Here is a 16,833-nt window from a genome sequence, read left to right on the forward strand (position 1 = left end):
GAACATATCTAAATAACCACCACCTAATTTCAAGACAGTCGTACATCCATGTCCGAATCCAGTAAAACCATAAGCACATGCTTAGCTTTAAGCATCTCAAAAGAAACTATTAAGATGCTCAAAGTTAAGCATCTGCTTTAGTGGATCTGAGCCCTAATTTGCACGCAGATTTACTGTGATTGTATGTGCAATCTAGTAACTGTGCACATGACTAATAGGCACATGCATTTACTTTATTTGTACTTGAAGTCCTGGAAGCTACACATAAAAATTGGCCATTCTTTTGGCTCAACCAAACTTATAAATACTCTGTCCCTAGTGGTTCACTGTTTCAAACTGATTGGATTTTCTTTTTCTTTTCTTTTCTTTTTTTTCCCCCCATTTAGTAAATACTTTTTCCAATGGTGTCTCTGTGGGTGGGGAAGGAAATGTCAGGAAAGTCTTAATTGCTGAGTTTCTCCAATTATATTACATTAGAAAGTGAGAAAGAAAACCTGTACAGGCTAAATCCTCAGCTGATGGATCTAGTCCATGTTTTCTCTTTAACACTAGGTAGGAATCATTAAGACATAACCTCCTTCCCCACCCACAGAGACACCATTGTCCTCTTCCATTTAGCAAATGATTTTCTCCTGCTCTCCCCAGCTGCAATAGTCCCAAACTGGACCATCTGAAATGCTGGTCAGTCGTGGTGACTGTAGCAAGAGCTCAAGTGAATCAAAGAAAGAGTTATTCGGCACACAGCCTGCTCCCTGGTCCTCTATGCAACTCCTCCCTACCCAGGCCTTTTTTCTTTGCTCTGTGCTGTCTTTTCCCCCTCCTCTACTCCTCTTCGCCCCCCCCCCATCTCTAGATTTTCATGTCTAGTCTGCTGACAAGAAAGTGCTTTCACATAAACAGTCCAATCAGCTTTTAACAGTGAAACATGAGGGATGGCATGACGCACTATGTACTCCAAATTCTTCAGCCAGCTTGTGATGCAAGCCTATGAGAGTTAGGAGTGGGGTATAAGTATCAGAGATACAAAACTGCACTGATCTTGGATCTGATCCAATATGGCAATGTCTTTGTTCCTATGTTCATTTGGTACAATTGATTGGGGCCTTCTTCTCAATCATCTTTCATAGCTTGCTTGCGTCTCAAAAATTTTTGCTCTCTATGAACAAGGAGAATTAATCCAACCAGAAATTTAGAAGATTTCAATTGCTTAAGTTACCATGAATGCCTGTGATACTAGAAAATACAAGCCCTGTATCCTGGGGCAGAATGGATCACTTTATCTTCTGATTATGTTGCTAGGTGCTTAGCCATTGCAGCCTGTGTGTATTCCATGTGGAGTAAATCATGGCTATAGGAAGTAGTAAAACCTTGGCAGAGTGAGCATTCAAGGGAGCATTAGGACTTACATAAGTTGTGACTGTGTAAGCAATAAGTCTGAATATAGTATAACTAAATTATTTACAATAATAACGTATTGCCTTAAACACTAGAAATGTGCATAACATTTTATAAACAGATATTATGCTCTTAGGCCTATGGAATAAACAGCAGATAAGATCATAGCACATGCAGTAAGGGAACAGATGATTAGGACATCTTGCCCAGATGTTCTCATTCAGGATTCTGAAAAAGTGCCACAACTGTGCATGCATTTATGGTAATTGCTCAGATAAAGCAGATAGGTAGACAGTTAGAACTGTACCCTTATACAAACCTGTCTCAGAGAAAAAGCTTGGGGAGAGATTTTCAAAGGCCTAGAATGACAATGTAGGGGCCTGACTCCCATCAGTTTCAATGAGAGTTGGACACCTAAATGCCAGTTGTGCCTTTGAAAATCTCTCCCTTAGTTTACAAATAGGCTTGTTTTTGGTTTAAACACACACACAAACTAACTCCAGGACTGAATTTGGCTGCTTGCATTTTAAAAATTAAACCTATAAGTGGCACAAATCTTTGCAGTCTCACTTCTCCAGAATTCAAGCAAACATTTTCTTCCATTTTCAGCTGCAAAGGCAAGTCCCACCAAGCCCAAGTTTAATTTGGGGTTCAAACAAACTGCACACTCCTAGCAAAGCTGCAGTTTCACCTGGTCATCATGTCACAATTCTGAAGACTTGCAAACATAGCATGACTTTGATGCAAAACTATAGATTTTTGAATGTAGCAAACCTTTCAGTGGATATAGCCCGAGTTTAAAGTGTGTAATGAAACTGAAAATCTGACAAGTTTTGTCTAGAATTTGTACAAGTTATTTTGTGTCAGTCTATACGTGAATAAAATGCAACCAGGATAGAAGCGAAGAGTCAAAAGTACTGTCTGGATAGAAAGATCCAAAACAGATTAGTTCATTTAACTTCTCTTCATATTCCTTTACAATCATGCCAGATAAGTCCATCAACAATAGCAACTCGTGGGGAAATAAAGGATGTTTGTTTATGCTTAGAAAGTTGGGATAAGCTCAAACAACAAACTAGAGAAACACTAACATGATTCATTAGCCTTAGGCATCCTTTCACCCTAAGCTCTGAAATGCTTCACGCCCTCATAATACATAGGAACAACAGCTGACTATTTAGGTTTACTTAGCCTATTACATATTGTTTCATATCCTGTTTTTCTCAGTTTTAAAAAAAGTAGCTTCTTAAAGACAAATAATCTGCATTCTCTGATTGGAGAGTACAGCTCTATTTTGTGTTAGATAAGTACATGATTGGCTAATTAGGAATACACAGGTATCTTAAACATTTTTTTCCTTGAAATTTGGTCTCTGGCTACAGGTAGAGGTTGAAATACTTACTTCTAGTTACTTAAGTGTGTGTATTGGGTGGGGGGGGGGAGCTCTCACAGTTTAATGAAGGAGGAACACAATAGTTCTCTGGTATGGGTCTTACTCAGAATTTTTTTTTTTTTTTTTAAATAGGGCATAAAGCAAAGTTGTACTCAGAGAGAGAGAGATTTGCTACAGCAAAAGTAACTTACTTTCTGTCACCAAAAAACTCAAGCCTCTCCCTAAGTTGATGCATTGGACAAATTCTGCTCTCTGTTACCCTCATGTAAACCCATCGAATCAGCTAGGAGTGGATCTGGGGCAGTGATTCTCAACCTATTCACCATTGTGGGCCACATATGCAGCGTGGGCTGCATCCGATACTATTTGTATGGCCCTGAGGATGTCACATGGGCCACAGCTCTATGCTGATAGGGCCGCAAGCGGCCTGTGGGCTAGAGATTGAGAACCACTGATCTAGGGTCACTACCTGCAAGCTGCTGAGGTTCTTGTTAGTGAGATGATGCAACTAAAAATAAATTTACTCTCTCAAAACCATGGCCTTTTTAAGTGGCAGTGCAATCAGGAAAAGTTTCATGCTGATAACAGGGGGTGGGAGGGAAATCAATGCCGTACTAGATGAATTCTGACTCATATTTGGCTAAACTTGTTCTTGAAAAATGGAATAAGGCCCTGATCCAGAAAAGCATGTGTGTAGCTTTTAAGACCATGAGTAGTTCCAGGTTCTTCAGTAGGACGACTCATGTACTTAGAGCTACACACATGCTTAAGTGTTTTTTGGGAGCAGCCTAGCTGTGTAAAATAAAGACTATGTGGCCAAATTTACAGGGCCTAAACGGAGAATGAAAATGATACAGTCAGGTGGAGGTGCTCATGCCCACCAAAACACACACCTTTGTATATGTAAACAGGTATTTATATGAATCCGCACGTTTCACTGGCGAACCATATACAACTTGGCCTCATTCATGGAAAACCTGACCCAGTGTCTTATCCTTAGGAGATAAATTTTGCTTAATCCCATTTAGCATATCTACAGGTCTAAACCTATCGCCTCCCCACACAGGGAACCATAAGGGGTTGTAGCCATGAGATGCAGGTCACACTTAGTTGCCAAGCTGTCATGTTCATATAAAAAAAACTTTATGATCCTCTGTGCAAATCCCATGTACACCAGCTTTGCACAGGGAAAGAAATTTGTCCTTGTGTTGTGAATTTAAGAAAAACTAAGAGTGAGAGAAACAAATGTAAATTGGCCGTTGTTAGCCTCGAGCTGTGATCATAGGCAATTCTTTACCATCTTAACATTTTTATGTACTCAAAAAGCTGCTAAAGACAAAAGGGATGAAAAGATCTAATAGAGACCGTGGTTCTTGAGATACTGGTATGGGCCGTTCCCTTGTTATGGAACAAATGCTTTGAAAACCGTAGTTATGGAAATAAACCTTAGAAAGTCAGGTTCTTTTGTTGCCTTTTTTTCCCCTTCATATTGCACTTAGAAACCAGAGGACCAAAGGACTCAGTGGATTGCTAATGGAAATACAGATCCTTTCACTTCCACAGTGCTAGTGCCAGTGTGGTTCAGTTTGTGACTGAGGGCTCGTTTATATTTAGAGCACTGCAGCGGCGAAGCTGTACTGGTGTAGCTGCGTCACTGCTGCACTTCGTAAAGATGCTACTATGCTGACGGAGAGCTTCTCCCATCGGCATAGCTACTCCACCTCCCCGAGAGGCAATAGCTATGTCAGCAGGAATAATGTAGACCAGGCTAAAACTAGCATCAGCAGTTCTTTAACTTACTTGGCAAGTCCCAGTTCAGTTCCTAACAAACATCACAAAATCCACTATCAAAACAGGTGTGAATTATCATCACTACCAGAGTCCTAAGGTTGGTTGGTTTTAGAGACTGAGGTGGTCTCCAGAAATGGTTCCTTCACAACACAATTGAGACACAGTGGAGTAGGGGGAGGATCCGGGGACAAATTTGTACAGCCACTGTCCATGCATTATCTTTGTAAACAGTTGACTTCAGTCTCCTGGACTATCAATCAGGCATCTTTGACCAAAACTAAAGTTAATTTAAAAATCCTGTGTCACAAAAGGAATGAGCAATAATCATCATGTATCTATAGCTAGGTTATCTAATTCAGTACTGCTGTTGTGTGTGACAGATGTGGCAATAAATAAAATATTGCTAAATAACTGAACTATTTGTTACTTTCAAATGCAATATATCTGGAACTGTGTCAACATTTAATACAAGGCATTTTTATTTTAAGTTAATAACCTTCCAGTGGGAATTTAGTGTTCCTATGGGCTGAGTTTTATGGTTCCTTTTATGGGATCACTTCGAGTTATAGGTTGGTGAACTTTAAGAAACCCCTCTAAAGAATGCAGGAAAATCTAATGCAAAGCTGATTTAGGGTAAAATAATTATTTGTAGGAGCATTTTATTTAACTTTTACATTCAAATATAAAATGAAGTTAGTTGTACTGAGATATTCCTTTCAAAAGTGGATTTGCTTATTAATTTTAGGCCCACTCCACCAGTTGATCCAGGCATATGGGCCTCAATGGGAATTTTATGTATGGGATGTAGGACAGTTGTCTCAAATCACATCGTCTTCAATATTGCTGGTGGAAATGGAAAGTTGTAGGAATCCCTCTTATGGGCTGATTGTGTTGTTGATATTTCTGTTAAGGACAAAGCATCAATCCCAAACTGGCTGGTCTTATTGGAAGACATGGCCCACAAAATAAGCAGCCTTTCACGGTAGCATTCTTCAAAGCCACAGAAGTGCATCTCCGCAGTATTCGTTCCACGGGAGGCAAACAAAGGAGCCAAAATAGATCGAAAACACCAAAAAACCAGGAAGCCTTTCGGGTGTCCAACATTGCAGGTACAGTGAAGGCTGCAAAGTCAGTTTTTCTGGATACTGGATAATTCTGTATTGTTTTGTAGAGACTAGAATGAAACAATATTATGCTCAAGCAATATGCTCTCTTTTTCTCTTGTATATTCAGCATCATCCAAATGTTTGTCGGTCACTGGCTTTAAGACTAGAATGTTTTTTTACTAAATGTTTCTTGGAAAAATGCTGATTTGTCATAACTACATTTTTTTTTGTAGGAAAAGGTCAGTTTTCACAAATTTCTTGACTCAAACTATTTTTGAAATAGGCTAGTTATAATAAAAAATAAAAAACAAAAAAAAAATGGTCAAAATAGAAACAATGTTTCAATTGACCTGAACTGAACTTTAAATTTTCAAAACTGAGATTAAATATTACTTTGGCCAGAGAAAGTCAATTAAAGTGGAACAAAAAAGGATGAAAAGTCAATCTCACTCTACAATGCTCACCTAAGAGATGATGGCGGATCCCCGTTTAAATCCTTTCCCATCAGGCAGAGAGGGAACATCAACCAGGGGGTCTCCTGCCTCCCAGGTGAGTGCTCAACCACTGGGCTACAGGGAAGTTCCCTCCTTCCCTGGCTGTTTTATGTAGCTCTTGGCAGCCTTTGAGCACACCTACCACACTGGGCCACAAATGCTAGTTGTAGAAGAATGCCCATGTACCCCTGGTTTGTGAATTCCCTCTGGGGCTTGAGGGGAGACAGGTGTCTGGACCCCTAGTTGGCAGCTCAGAAGCATGCATGCATGCATGGAAGCAGAAACATAGGCACCCAAGGAACTTTTAATGGAAAAGCTTAGGTGCTGAGTGAGCTTATTCCCCGCCAGCATTAGGCAGCAGCTGAGTAAGAGTTTTGAGAATTGCAGTGGCACCTGAAAATGGGACTTACATGCCTAAGTCTGGGGGTGAGATATCTAAGTATCCTTGTGGATCCTGCCCAATGGGTCAACAGTCAGAACTTGTGATGCATCAAATAATAGATTCCAGCTCACTCTCCTATGATTCTATTGCTTTTGCAGGCCTAACAGGTCGGCAGCAGACAGTACTCAAAGAAAACACAGATGTTAAGAGGGTTCCACTCTTTAGAGTCACTTTACTATTCTTATTCTCTATAGGTTCTTACATACAGCCTGATGAGCTTGGTATGAGAGTGCCTTCCTGGGTCTCTCGCTGCGTTCTCTTGCCATACAGTAAAGGCACAATGAAAATAGATTGTTTTGCAAACTAGCCCACATAGGAGAGAGAAAGCCCTGAAAAAAAAAATTCCCAGGACTTTCTTGGCTTTGTTTAGAAACCAGATGGGCATTTTATATTTATTGAATCCAGCCCTTATTTTACTATTAAAATACAAGAAGCTGAAACAGCTAAAAGAAAGTGACAAGTGCTGTAAAGCAGTGCATGGCTCCAGAAGGAGAGCCACACCACGTTCCCCATCGCAATACTGCCAAAGGTGTTCGTGCTGGAGAGCTTCAGACTTTGAGGGATTAGTCTTAATGGGCCTTGCTTTCAGCTGAACATTGCACTGAAACATCCAGTTGGACAACACAATCTCACTTTGATGGTTTCAATTTTTTCACCCCTACACCCTCTCCCCGCCCCCCTCCAACTCAGAAAACAGCAGCAGCGATCAGCGGCAAGCCTGCAAGAAACACGAACTTTATGTCAGTTTCAGAGATCTTGGCTGGCAGGTAAGGTTTCTGTGCTCAGGCTGAAGAGACACATGATGCCTTTTCGATCATTTGTCATTCACTAGTAGCATTCACTCACGGACCACAGTTTTAGCCTCTGATTTTGTGTGTAAATGTCTGTGCTTACAAGAATGGGCGTGCATTCACACATGTTAATTCACTGTCCTTTGCATACACAAAAAGGATGTTTTCCTGTGTGTTGGCACAACTGATTGCATATACAAAAGGGATGTGCAAATTGGAGGCCAGTTTAAGAGATGCTGAAAATTTGATAATCCTCACGGCTTTATGACTAATTTTAAATTCAGAGCGTTACTTTCTGGCCCTATAAATTCCTTTTGTAGTTTCAACTGGACACAGTGTTCTTCACTTTCTACTGGATAATTCCTTTAGACACTGGTAAACAGCTCCTACTTTTTGCACTGGAGGTAGCTTCTTCCAATAGTGGATGAAGTGATTCTTCTGCTATATACAAAGTATTCTTTTTGTAAAGTGCTGTGGGATCTTTCAGGATAAACAGGTGCTGCAGACTGGTAAAGAGCTGATCATATTGTTAGAGCAGCTAGTTTAAGAGGAGATATTTTTCATGATTTTTTGACTGCCTGCATGTATTTGAGTTGATTGAATAGTGTACAATGAAATTAAATCCATCTTTTCTCCATGATTTAACATCAATTTAATCCAGGACTGGATAATTGCTCCAGAAGGCTATGCTGCATATTACTGTGAAGGAGAATGTGCCTTCCCATTGAACTCCTACATGAATGCTACAAACCATGCTATCGTACAGACACTGGTAGGTGCAATTTAAGTTGAATAATGAAGCTGTTAACTATGATCAATACTTCACTGGAATAATTTTGTGCAAGCAAACCCTCAGAACCAGCCAGAGAAGGAAGGTCTGTGTTAGCTCATAATGCCTTCAGCATCTGGCTAAACAGGTCTAGCGGAATGGCCTGAATTAATAGTTGGCCTGGAAGTAATCTCTTTGTTGCAAGCATTAACATGCTCCATGCGTGTAGAGGGGCTCTAGATGTAAACACAAATGGCACAGTCCTACTGCTCCAGAGAGGAAGGGCAGGAATGGAGGGCCCCGAGTAGGGGGGAAGGGGTCAGCCTCCCTTGCACAAAATTCCCTGGGGATCCATTGCATACAACTGCAGGGAGTGGATTAGGGAGGGGCCTCTAGAGCTGTAACAGTACAGATCAGCACTACTTCTGCTTCCTTTTCCATATGGATGGAGAGTAGAGTGGGGTGGAGGATTCCTTGATCTCCCAAGTATAGTCCAGTTAGTGGGTGTGTTTCCCTATTCCGAACAAAGTGCATGAAGGACCTGCTCTAAAGCCCACTGAAGCCAATGGGAGTCTTTTTCATTGGCTTCAGTGGGCTTTGGACCAGGTTCCAAGAGTAGATGAAGAGGAATAGCTGCAGGATTTTAACTCTTCCAGATTTAAACTGGCAAGTAAACAGCGCCATCAAGTATCACAACCCTAGAGAACTTCCAACTGTTTGTAACAAATCAGAGCTTCATCACTCTTCCTTAGCTGCATAGCTACAAGACTCCAGGAGTCTAACTGGCTGGAAATGCAATTGAAACGAGAGGTTGGGTTTTTTTTAAATTTAATTTGCCCAAGTTTTTTTTGCAGGGGGGACATTCAGTCAAGTTAAAAATGTGCAGAGTCCCCATCACTTCCCCTTCCCCCATCCAGTTCTAGTTGAAAAACTCATCTCCAAGACCCTACAAAAGGCTGAGCTTGTTTCAAATTTGGGGTCAGAGCTATTTTAAAACTAATCAGTTTCCCCAAATTTATTGGTGATAGGCTTTTCTGCCCCCACTCCTTTATCACTACTATTTATCCTCTCCAGCACAGGGTTGCAGCAATACAGAAGCAGCATGCACTAAAGTCCTTCCTGTATCCAGTGCTTGACTATTCGCTGGACATAGAAAGGACTTCAGTGTCTAGGCCTGGCAGCTGACGAGATTTCATCGGCACTACCTTTATAAGGAAAAAAAGAAAAAAGAAAAAAAACAAGAGGCAGATCTTCCTGATTTAGGCATGCCCAAGTGTGCCTGTGAATTTCACCTTTTGTGTGCGTACAGGGAGGTATTTGTGTACACAAGTCAGTGTGCCAAAGGCATACATGCAAGTTGGAAGGTTTGCCCAAAAAGAGGGGGGGGAAAAATATCTTAACATTGTTTCCTTTCCCCTCCCCTAGGTTCACTTTATAAACCCAGAAACTGTGCCGAAGCCATGCTGTGCTCCTACACAACTCAATGCCATTTCAGTGCTCTATTTTGATGACAGCTCCAATGTTATCTTGAAAAAATACAGGAACATGGTGGTACGGGCATGTGGCTGCCATTAGGTTTTCAGGAAGGGAAAAAAAAGAATGGCTGTAAAGAGCGTTTTGATATGAATTTGCAAAGAGATTTAAGTCTCCTGCATTGAACTGCCTTAATTAAATAAAAAAAAAGTTTGTAGGGACCACGCTTCTGAAGGTGCAGAATCAACAGGAGATAGTGGAATAAATTCTAGATTCCAAGTGGCATTTGAGTAAAGTTTGTTTTAGCTTATTATAGACATGATTCTGCAAACTGGTGCTAAGTGAAACAAGCCAGAGGAACCATTTAAAAATTAAGCCCGTCCAAAATAATTGCTCTTACTTCTGCAAATGAGTCTTTCAGAAGATGGCTAACTCACCAGTGTTGATTGTGAACATCTTTTTTAAACAAATCCATCCAGGGTGAGAATCTGGAGCATTTATGCACAAAGTAATAAATATTTGTTTTTCCTGTAATAAATTGTTCACAATAAAATGGACCTGGAAAAAGATATATTTTGTTAAAGAATTACCTCCAACCCTTGGTTTATCCAGCCTCATAATCAGGAGAAAGACTAAGCACAGGAACTTCTACTAGCAAAAAATATCTGGATTGACTCAAATTAAAAAGGACAAGTCTAGAAATATCTTTTGGAATTGAAAGAATTGAAGAAAATAACTCCAAAGAACAATATTATCTTGATATATATTTTCTATGTCGGGATAATATCTATTTCAACTACCATCAAGAATTTGCATTTATTATGGACGAAAACAGCTAAAAGCAAAATTTAAATAATAGCGAATAAAGCCCAAACAGTTTGGTAACCCAACTCTCCACTTGGACATCTCAAACGCTTACAAGGTTATAAAAGGCAAGCACAAAATCCTGCTCCCATAGGAAAAATACCCATCAATTTCAATGGGTGCAGATCAGGCCCCTGGAATTTTGCAAGTCTGTAGACTTGATCCTGTGAGGAGATGAAAGCCAAGGATGGTGCTGAATGAACACCCAGCACTATGCAGAATCAGGTCCTTAATAGAGAAAAGAAACCCATGACATTTGTAATCCTGGTTCCCTGGGTCAGTATTTTCTGGGTGACTCCTATCTTACTGTCAGTTTCATCTGCAGTAAGAAAACTGCTCTTTTAGTTTTAAGCCACAGTTGAAATCCAGATCGGATGCTCCCCCACACCCTTTTTTTTAAAAAAAAACAACAAAAAACACCACAACAAAACAAGCCAAAAAGCTCTATACAGTGAATTGGATCTTGTTTCTTTTGACTCAAGTCTAATTCCATTGTAGTAGATCTGAGTTTTACCACTGGATTTCCAATAGCAGCAGGATTAGGCTGTTGAAGAATAGGAGGAGTCCCATGGGCCTTGGATCAGGACCTTGAACACCAGTCAGCATTACCAAATGCATCACACTTATCTATAATGGGAATCAAGAGTCTGACTTGGCTCTAACCCTTGTTACACTAGATTTAACTGAAATCAGAATCTGGCCCAATATTTACTAGGTCACGTTCCAAAAGGTGGCTGAAATATTCTTTCAGCTTTTTCTGAGAAGTCCTTAGATGAACTGTCAAAGAGAAAGGTTGGTTGGGCTGCAACTGCCTCAGTGTGTCCATTGTTTTAAAGGAGAGATGCATAAAAACCTACAAAATCATAAATGCCACTCAATGTTGTATGTGTATCAGCCACCAATGCAACATATTCTAGATGTCTGTGAACCTTGTACAGGGAGTTAAGGTGCTACCAATGAAGTTAAGATTGGATGGTCCGAGCGGATTATTTTTTTAATGTAGTCAAGGTTAAGTTTGCCACTAGTGCTCAAAAGTACTGGTATATTGCGGTTCATTCCTGACTGCCCTCTCTCTCTGTACTATATATATATCCTGCGGGGGTTTTTTGTTTTTGTTTTTTAAAAACATGACTACAGGATCTCTGTTGCTAGGCTGTACATCAATTCCATTGTTTTGTATATTTTTATGTAAATAATTGTCACAAAAGTGGGAAAAAAATTATTTATTTCCATCTCTGAATTCCTTTTCAATCACGCATTCAGGAAAATGATTCTCATCTCTTCTAAACATTTGTTTCCTTATTTAAGAAAATATTTATTAACAGTTGGCAAAAATATATGTACACATTTCTGGTTCTTTTCATAGAGCAGTTGTTAGAAGCATTTTGTACAAAGTAGTTGAATAAATCATTGTGACTTTACAAAAGATATTCCAACAACTTTGTGTATGTGTGATTATTCCCACTAAATATGAAGGGTCTTTTGTTGTGAGTAATATTTCATGGTGAGTGTCAGCTATTCTGCAACAGTGCTTCCATGTCCACCAGTTTCTGTACATTGGCATCATGGGCACATGGTCAATATCTGCTGCAGCTGCCGAAGTATAAATATAGTAGAAGGAAAAACAAAAATATGAATATATTTTGCAGGCTGCATTGCAAAGATCCATGATTGAATTATAGTGCAGCTGTCAGCAGCTGTTTCAAAGAAGCGGGGGGTAAATTAGTTCTGTTTACTGCTAACATAGTTCAGAGTTTAGTCATCCCAATAAAATTAGAGAGGCACAAGAAAGGGGGGGAAAAAAAACCTTATCAGCCAAGAAACTGACATTTTCTAATTGAGATTGTTTTAGCATATTTCAGAGGTGCTGCTGGCATGAGGTTTCCTACTATTGATACCACACTGCATTGCAATGGAAGTTACTGGGGTCTTGTGCACTTTGAACTATGTGCAGCATTATGCCAGTTTATGTAAATGTATTTGCTGGCCTGTTGGATGAAATCATTAAGATCTTGAAACAAACGACCATCTTCCAAAGAGTCTCACATGGCTACAGACACAAAAAGTGGAACCCTTCAATGTTTAAGGGCCTGACCCAAAGCTCAGCGAAGAGTCAGTGGAAAGACTCCTTTTGATGTCAGTGGACTTTGGATCAGGGTCTAAATACGCTCTGGGTATTTAGAAAGAGGTTCTTCATTTTCTTTCCTTAGTGCACAATATGGGCCTGATACTTTTCATTTACAACTAGTGTAACTCCAGAGAAAGGAGAATCTGACCCTACTAGAAGTTTTGCCACTGGCTTCGTTGAGAGAAGGATACAGCCTATATGTTTAAATGCTACTTTTCTTCAGCATTGCTATACACACATTACTTAGCAGGGTTTCCTCAAACTTCATTGCACTGTGATCCACCCCAGACCCCAGCAAGTCTAACACCAGTTTTCGTGACCCCATTAAAACAGGGTCCCAAACCACTGTGCGGTCCCAACCCATAGTTTGAGAACCACTGACTTACTATATATGCTCAGCAGCTGCAACCCCTGTCTGGGAGCCAAAAATCCACTTCTCAGTTTGTTAGCCTCCCATCAGTCCACAGTGCTACTGCAGCTTTGTCTCTGAACCTACTGTTTTGGAAAGGGAATTCTTGACACAAATATGAATGTTACCATAAACTGGCATTGGCCATAAAACCCACTGAGTACAGGCTTCAGAGTTGTTAGATTTGTCTGATTAATGACATTATAAAGCACATTTAGAACATTATATAGGTCAGTTATTGTAAGTTTGTTTCTTACTGAGCTTCCAGGGTGTTATTTTTTGCTTCATGAAGATTCATTAGTTCTGCTCCATTATAGTCATTGTGCTTAGGCTGGTAAGATGCTACAAACCTTACTCAGGTAACATCCCTGTTGCTGCCAAAGATTTCAGAATTTCAGCCAGAGTTCTCTATTTAACTCTTTTCAGCTTTGCCTGCAATTGGAAGAGACACTTTTGGATGGAAGAAAGCCAGAAATACTCTGCCTTTGAGTCAGCGATTTGCATCCAGTGTATGTTCGTCCAACTACTTCTATTGACAACTTCCATTGTTGCCATGGCCACATTAATCACTCTATATTAGCTATTCGTCTTGGAGAGAAAGTCAGCCCAATTAAGCAAAGAGAAGCCTGTTTGAAGTTTTTATTTATCAGGTAATGACTGACAAGAGCTTGAGGCGACAACTATGGGAATTTAACACTATGGCCATTCATTACCCGGGTCAAAGAGAACCACAAGTGGGTCATTATGATTGCTTTAAGAGTTGAGTTTTATTTAAAGAGAAAAATAACTTATCTACTGCTAAAAAATGTGTGCTATTTCTACTCCCCCACTCTACTTATGCTCATCAGCTGACACCTAAATAACCTCAGATTTTAAAGGGTAGAACATGAAGGTTTATTTCAATACACACATTATGTTCTGTCATTTGCATTCCTTTGTTTGTTGCTAGGTCTCTTATTTGCTGACAGTAAGTGCGAGGTAGTTTAGAATTTTAAAATGTGAGTATTGGTACCTTGCTATCTTAATGCAGACATTAGGATCCCATTAATTTTATAGATTCTATCCAATGAATGTCCCTTCTTTCACTAAGGACCATAATCTGGTCACATGTTTAAGGAAGTAAAATACAAGACTAGACTGAGGATTATCAGTTAGGGCAGAATTTGTCTCAAGAAAAAAAATGAACCTAAGCCCTCTTTCCTGCTAACTTTTACATAAGTGCTTAATTTTGCTCACGAGTGGTTCAACTAAAGCCAATGGCAATACTCATATGAGCAGAGTTACACGCTTAGCTGCTTGCAGGATTAGGCCCTTTGTTAATTGTCAGTAGGTTTGCTCAAATCACCCTGGTCCCAGAAGAGTCAGCTTGGGTGTCTACATGGAATGCATATTCTGCTGGATTGGATGACGGGGAGTTTTGGGGCTTGACTGTATATCAGTATGTGTGGACTGCCATATAATCAGAAAAGTATCGAGGGGCGGGGTGGGAACCTGTGTTAGTCTGGATCTGAAAAAAGCAACAAAGAGTCCTGTGGCACCTTGTTAGTCTATAGGGTGCCACAGGACTCTTTGTCGATATAATCAGAAACATGCCCTTCTCCATTTCCAATCTGGGAAGTAAAGTGATTGCAGAAGCAGTCGCAACAGTGTTCATTGTTAATAGGCTCTCCATAGCTTAGATAAAACATGAATGCTGGGCTAATGGTCTTATTTTAGGCAACTCTTGAAGGAAGTGGGGATTGTGGGAGCATTAACGCATCAGTCATATTTTGCTTTGTCAGCACTTAATTAAAATCAAGCCCTGACTGTTGAGTTTTGTTACCTCTTTAGTCCAGCACATGCAACTTCTCTAGTCAGGCTAACTGTGAAAGGGAATATGATGGTGTAGGGCCTGAAGGCGCTTGTTTGGAGTTCACATTTTTCCCCTTTTTTAAAAGGGGAGAAAACATGGTGCTGGTGATAGCTTCAGACAGGGCCGGCTCCAGGCACCAGCTTATCAAGCAGGTACATGGGGCGGCAACTCCGGAATGGGGAGGCACTTTCAGGTGTTTGGCGGCAATTCGGCGGAGGGTCCCTCACTCCTGCTCCCAGCGAAGGACCTCCCGCTGAATTTCCGCAGATTGCGATCGTGGCCTTTTTTTTTTTTTTTTTGGCTGCTTGGGGCGGCAAAACCACTGGAGCCGGCCCTGGCTTCAGAGCAGGGAGTATCAACATACAGCAGATGACAAAGTGGTATGAACTTTGACCTGATTAATAAATGCTGGTGGATCTACTCCTATGTTCGCCTCCAATGTGTCAGATCATGAACTCTTCTGAAAAATCCATTTTGGTGCCTGATTGGTAGTAGAGTTCTCTTGCAGATGTTGCTCCCACTGACTAGACTGACTTTAACAGCTGGTTTTCCTAACAGCAAGGCTGTTTTATTTCTGAAATTAAAAATTCAGCAGCACCACTAATTCCAGGTAGAGCCTATCAGCAGTTTTGGTTTCACATTATTACTGAGCCGTCAATTGTAAAAGCTGGTGCAGTACTATACACACATACCATGCACAGGACATGTAACTATGAATACTGGTAGGGAGCCTGGTCTACATAGCCTCAGGCAGGGGGTGATGTGGAGAAGTAGATGAGAATGTATCAGCACAAACTCTCAGAGTTGCTCAGAGTGCTTGAGGTGACGGGCGAGGCACTCTCCCTTGTCTGTGACAATGGTACAGATCTACCTCGGGTACTTCTTTAGCCCCCATTAACTGTAGTACCTAAGTGCCTCACAATCTTTAACAGATTTATCCTCACAAACCCACTGCTATTATGCCCCCTTTCACAGAGGCACAGAAAGGGTAAATGACTTGCTCAAGATCACAGAGTTCCCACCCCCTGGTGCACAGCTTCTGCTCTGCAAGCCAGTGCAAAGGAGGAGGCAGCAGAGTATCTCCAGCAGAACTGCAGGGTGTGGAGGTTGTTTGCCAGTGTAGAGGATACATTCAGGGTACATCTACACTGCAAACAAAAAACAAGACACCATGGTCCAGGTCAACAGACTTCAGCTCATGGGGCTTGCGCTATGGCAATTAAAAAAAAAGTAGTATAGAGGTTCAGGTTCAGACTGGAGCCGGCTCCAAGACTCCCCCTCCCTCTCACTGGGCTCCAGACCCCAGGCTCCAGCCTGAGCCCAAACGTCTACACTCCATTTTTAGCCCTGTGGCATGATCTTGAGTCAGTTGACTCCACGACCCTCCACCCTTTCACAATCCCATTGCAGGGCTCATTAGCTTTGACAGTTTCCTCTCTGCTCCTTGATAGCTGATGGATACAAACCTTAATATGCTCCAGGGAGCACAAGCAACTCTGAGCCATATGATACCAGACTTCCAAATGCTTCAATTCAAAAGCAACTATGGCCAAGCATAGCTGTCAGTAGAGCTACTGGGCCTTGTGACGGTGCAAAGACCACTGGTGGGTTGTAGGCAGTGAAGGAGACTCACAGGGTTAGTGTAGGGTCAAGATGGGGGGGAAAAATGGAATGGAGCTATTGAAGGGTCAAGGAGAAGGTCAGGGAGGGAGCTTCAAAGAGCCAGGCATGCATCCAGCTCTCTTGGTGCTTCTCTAAAGCAAAGTCAACTTCCAAACCTTTTGATGTTTATTTGTCCAGCACTAATTTCATGTTCGTCTCCTCATGGCACTGCCCAGGAGTTTTCCAGCTCCTAGGGTGCTGTGGCAAGTCCTAACCACTGCTGTGGTTTGCGTACACTTGTAGCCATGCTGCTTTTAAAAATGC

General features: G+C 41.0%; 1 protein-coding gene across 3 annotated transcripts in view; it reads left to right on the forward strand.

The window, feature by feature from the left end:
* Nucleotides 1–13,784, forward strand: part of BMP7 (bone morphogenetic protein 7) — a 54,523-nt gene extending 40,739 nt beyond the window's left edge. Inside the window, exons 4-7 of one of the 3 annotated variants that reach the window (XM_032782575.1) lie at nucleotides 5,491–5,688; nucleotides 7,312–7,388; nucleotides 8,074–8,184; nucleotides 13,482–13,784. In XM_032782575.1, the coding sequence (XP_032638466.1) occupies nucleotides 5,491–5,688; nucleotides 7,312–7,388; nucleotides 8,074–8,184; nucleotides 13,482–13,544 (449 nt within the window). In that variant the 3' untranslated portion in view covers nucleotides 13,545–13,784. Of the gene's footprint in view, nucleotides 1–5,490; nucleotides 5,689–7,311; nucleotides 7,389–8,073; nucleotides 8,185–9,606; nucleotides 10,899–13,481 lie in introns of those variants that run through there. The other 2 variants (XM_032782574.2, XM_032782576.1) reach the window with 2 other exon arrangements.
* The last annotated feature ends 3,049 nt before the right edge of the window (nucleotides 13,785–16,833 follow it).

This window comes from Chelonoidis abingdonii, chromosome 14, assembly GCF_003597395.2.
Source record: "Chelonoidis abingdonii isolate Lonesome George chromosome 14, CheloAbing_2.0, whole genome shotgun sequence".
Lineage (NCBI taxonomy): Eukaryota > Metazoa > Chordata > Testudines > Testudinidae > Chelonoidis > Chelonoidis abingdonii.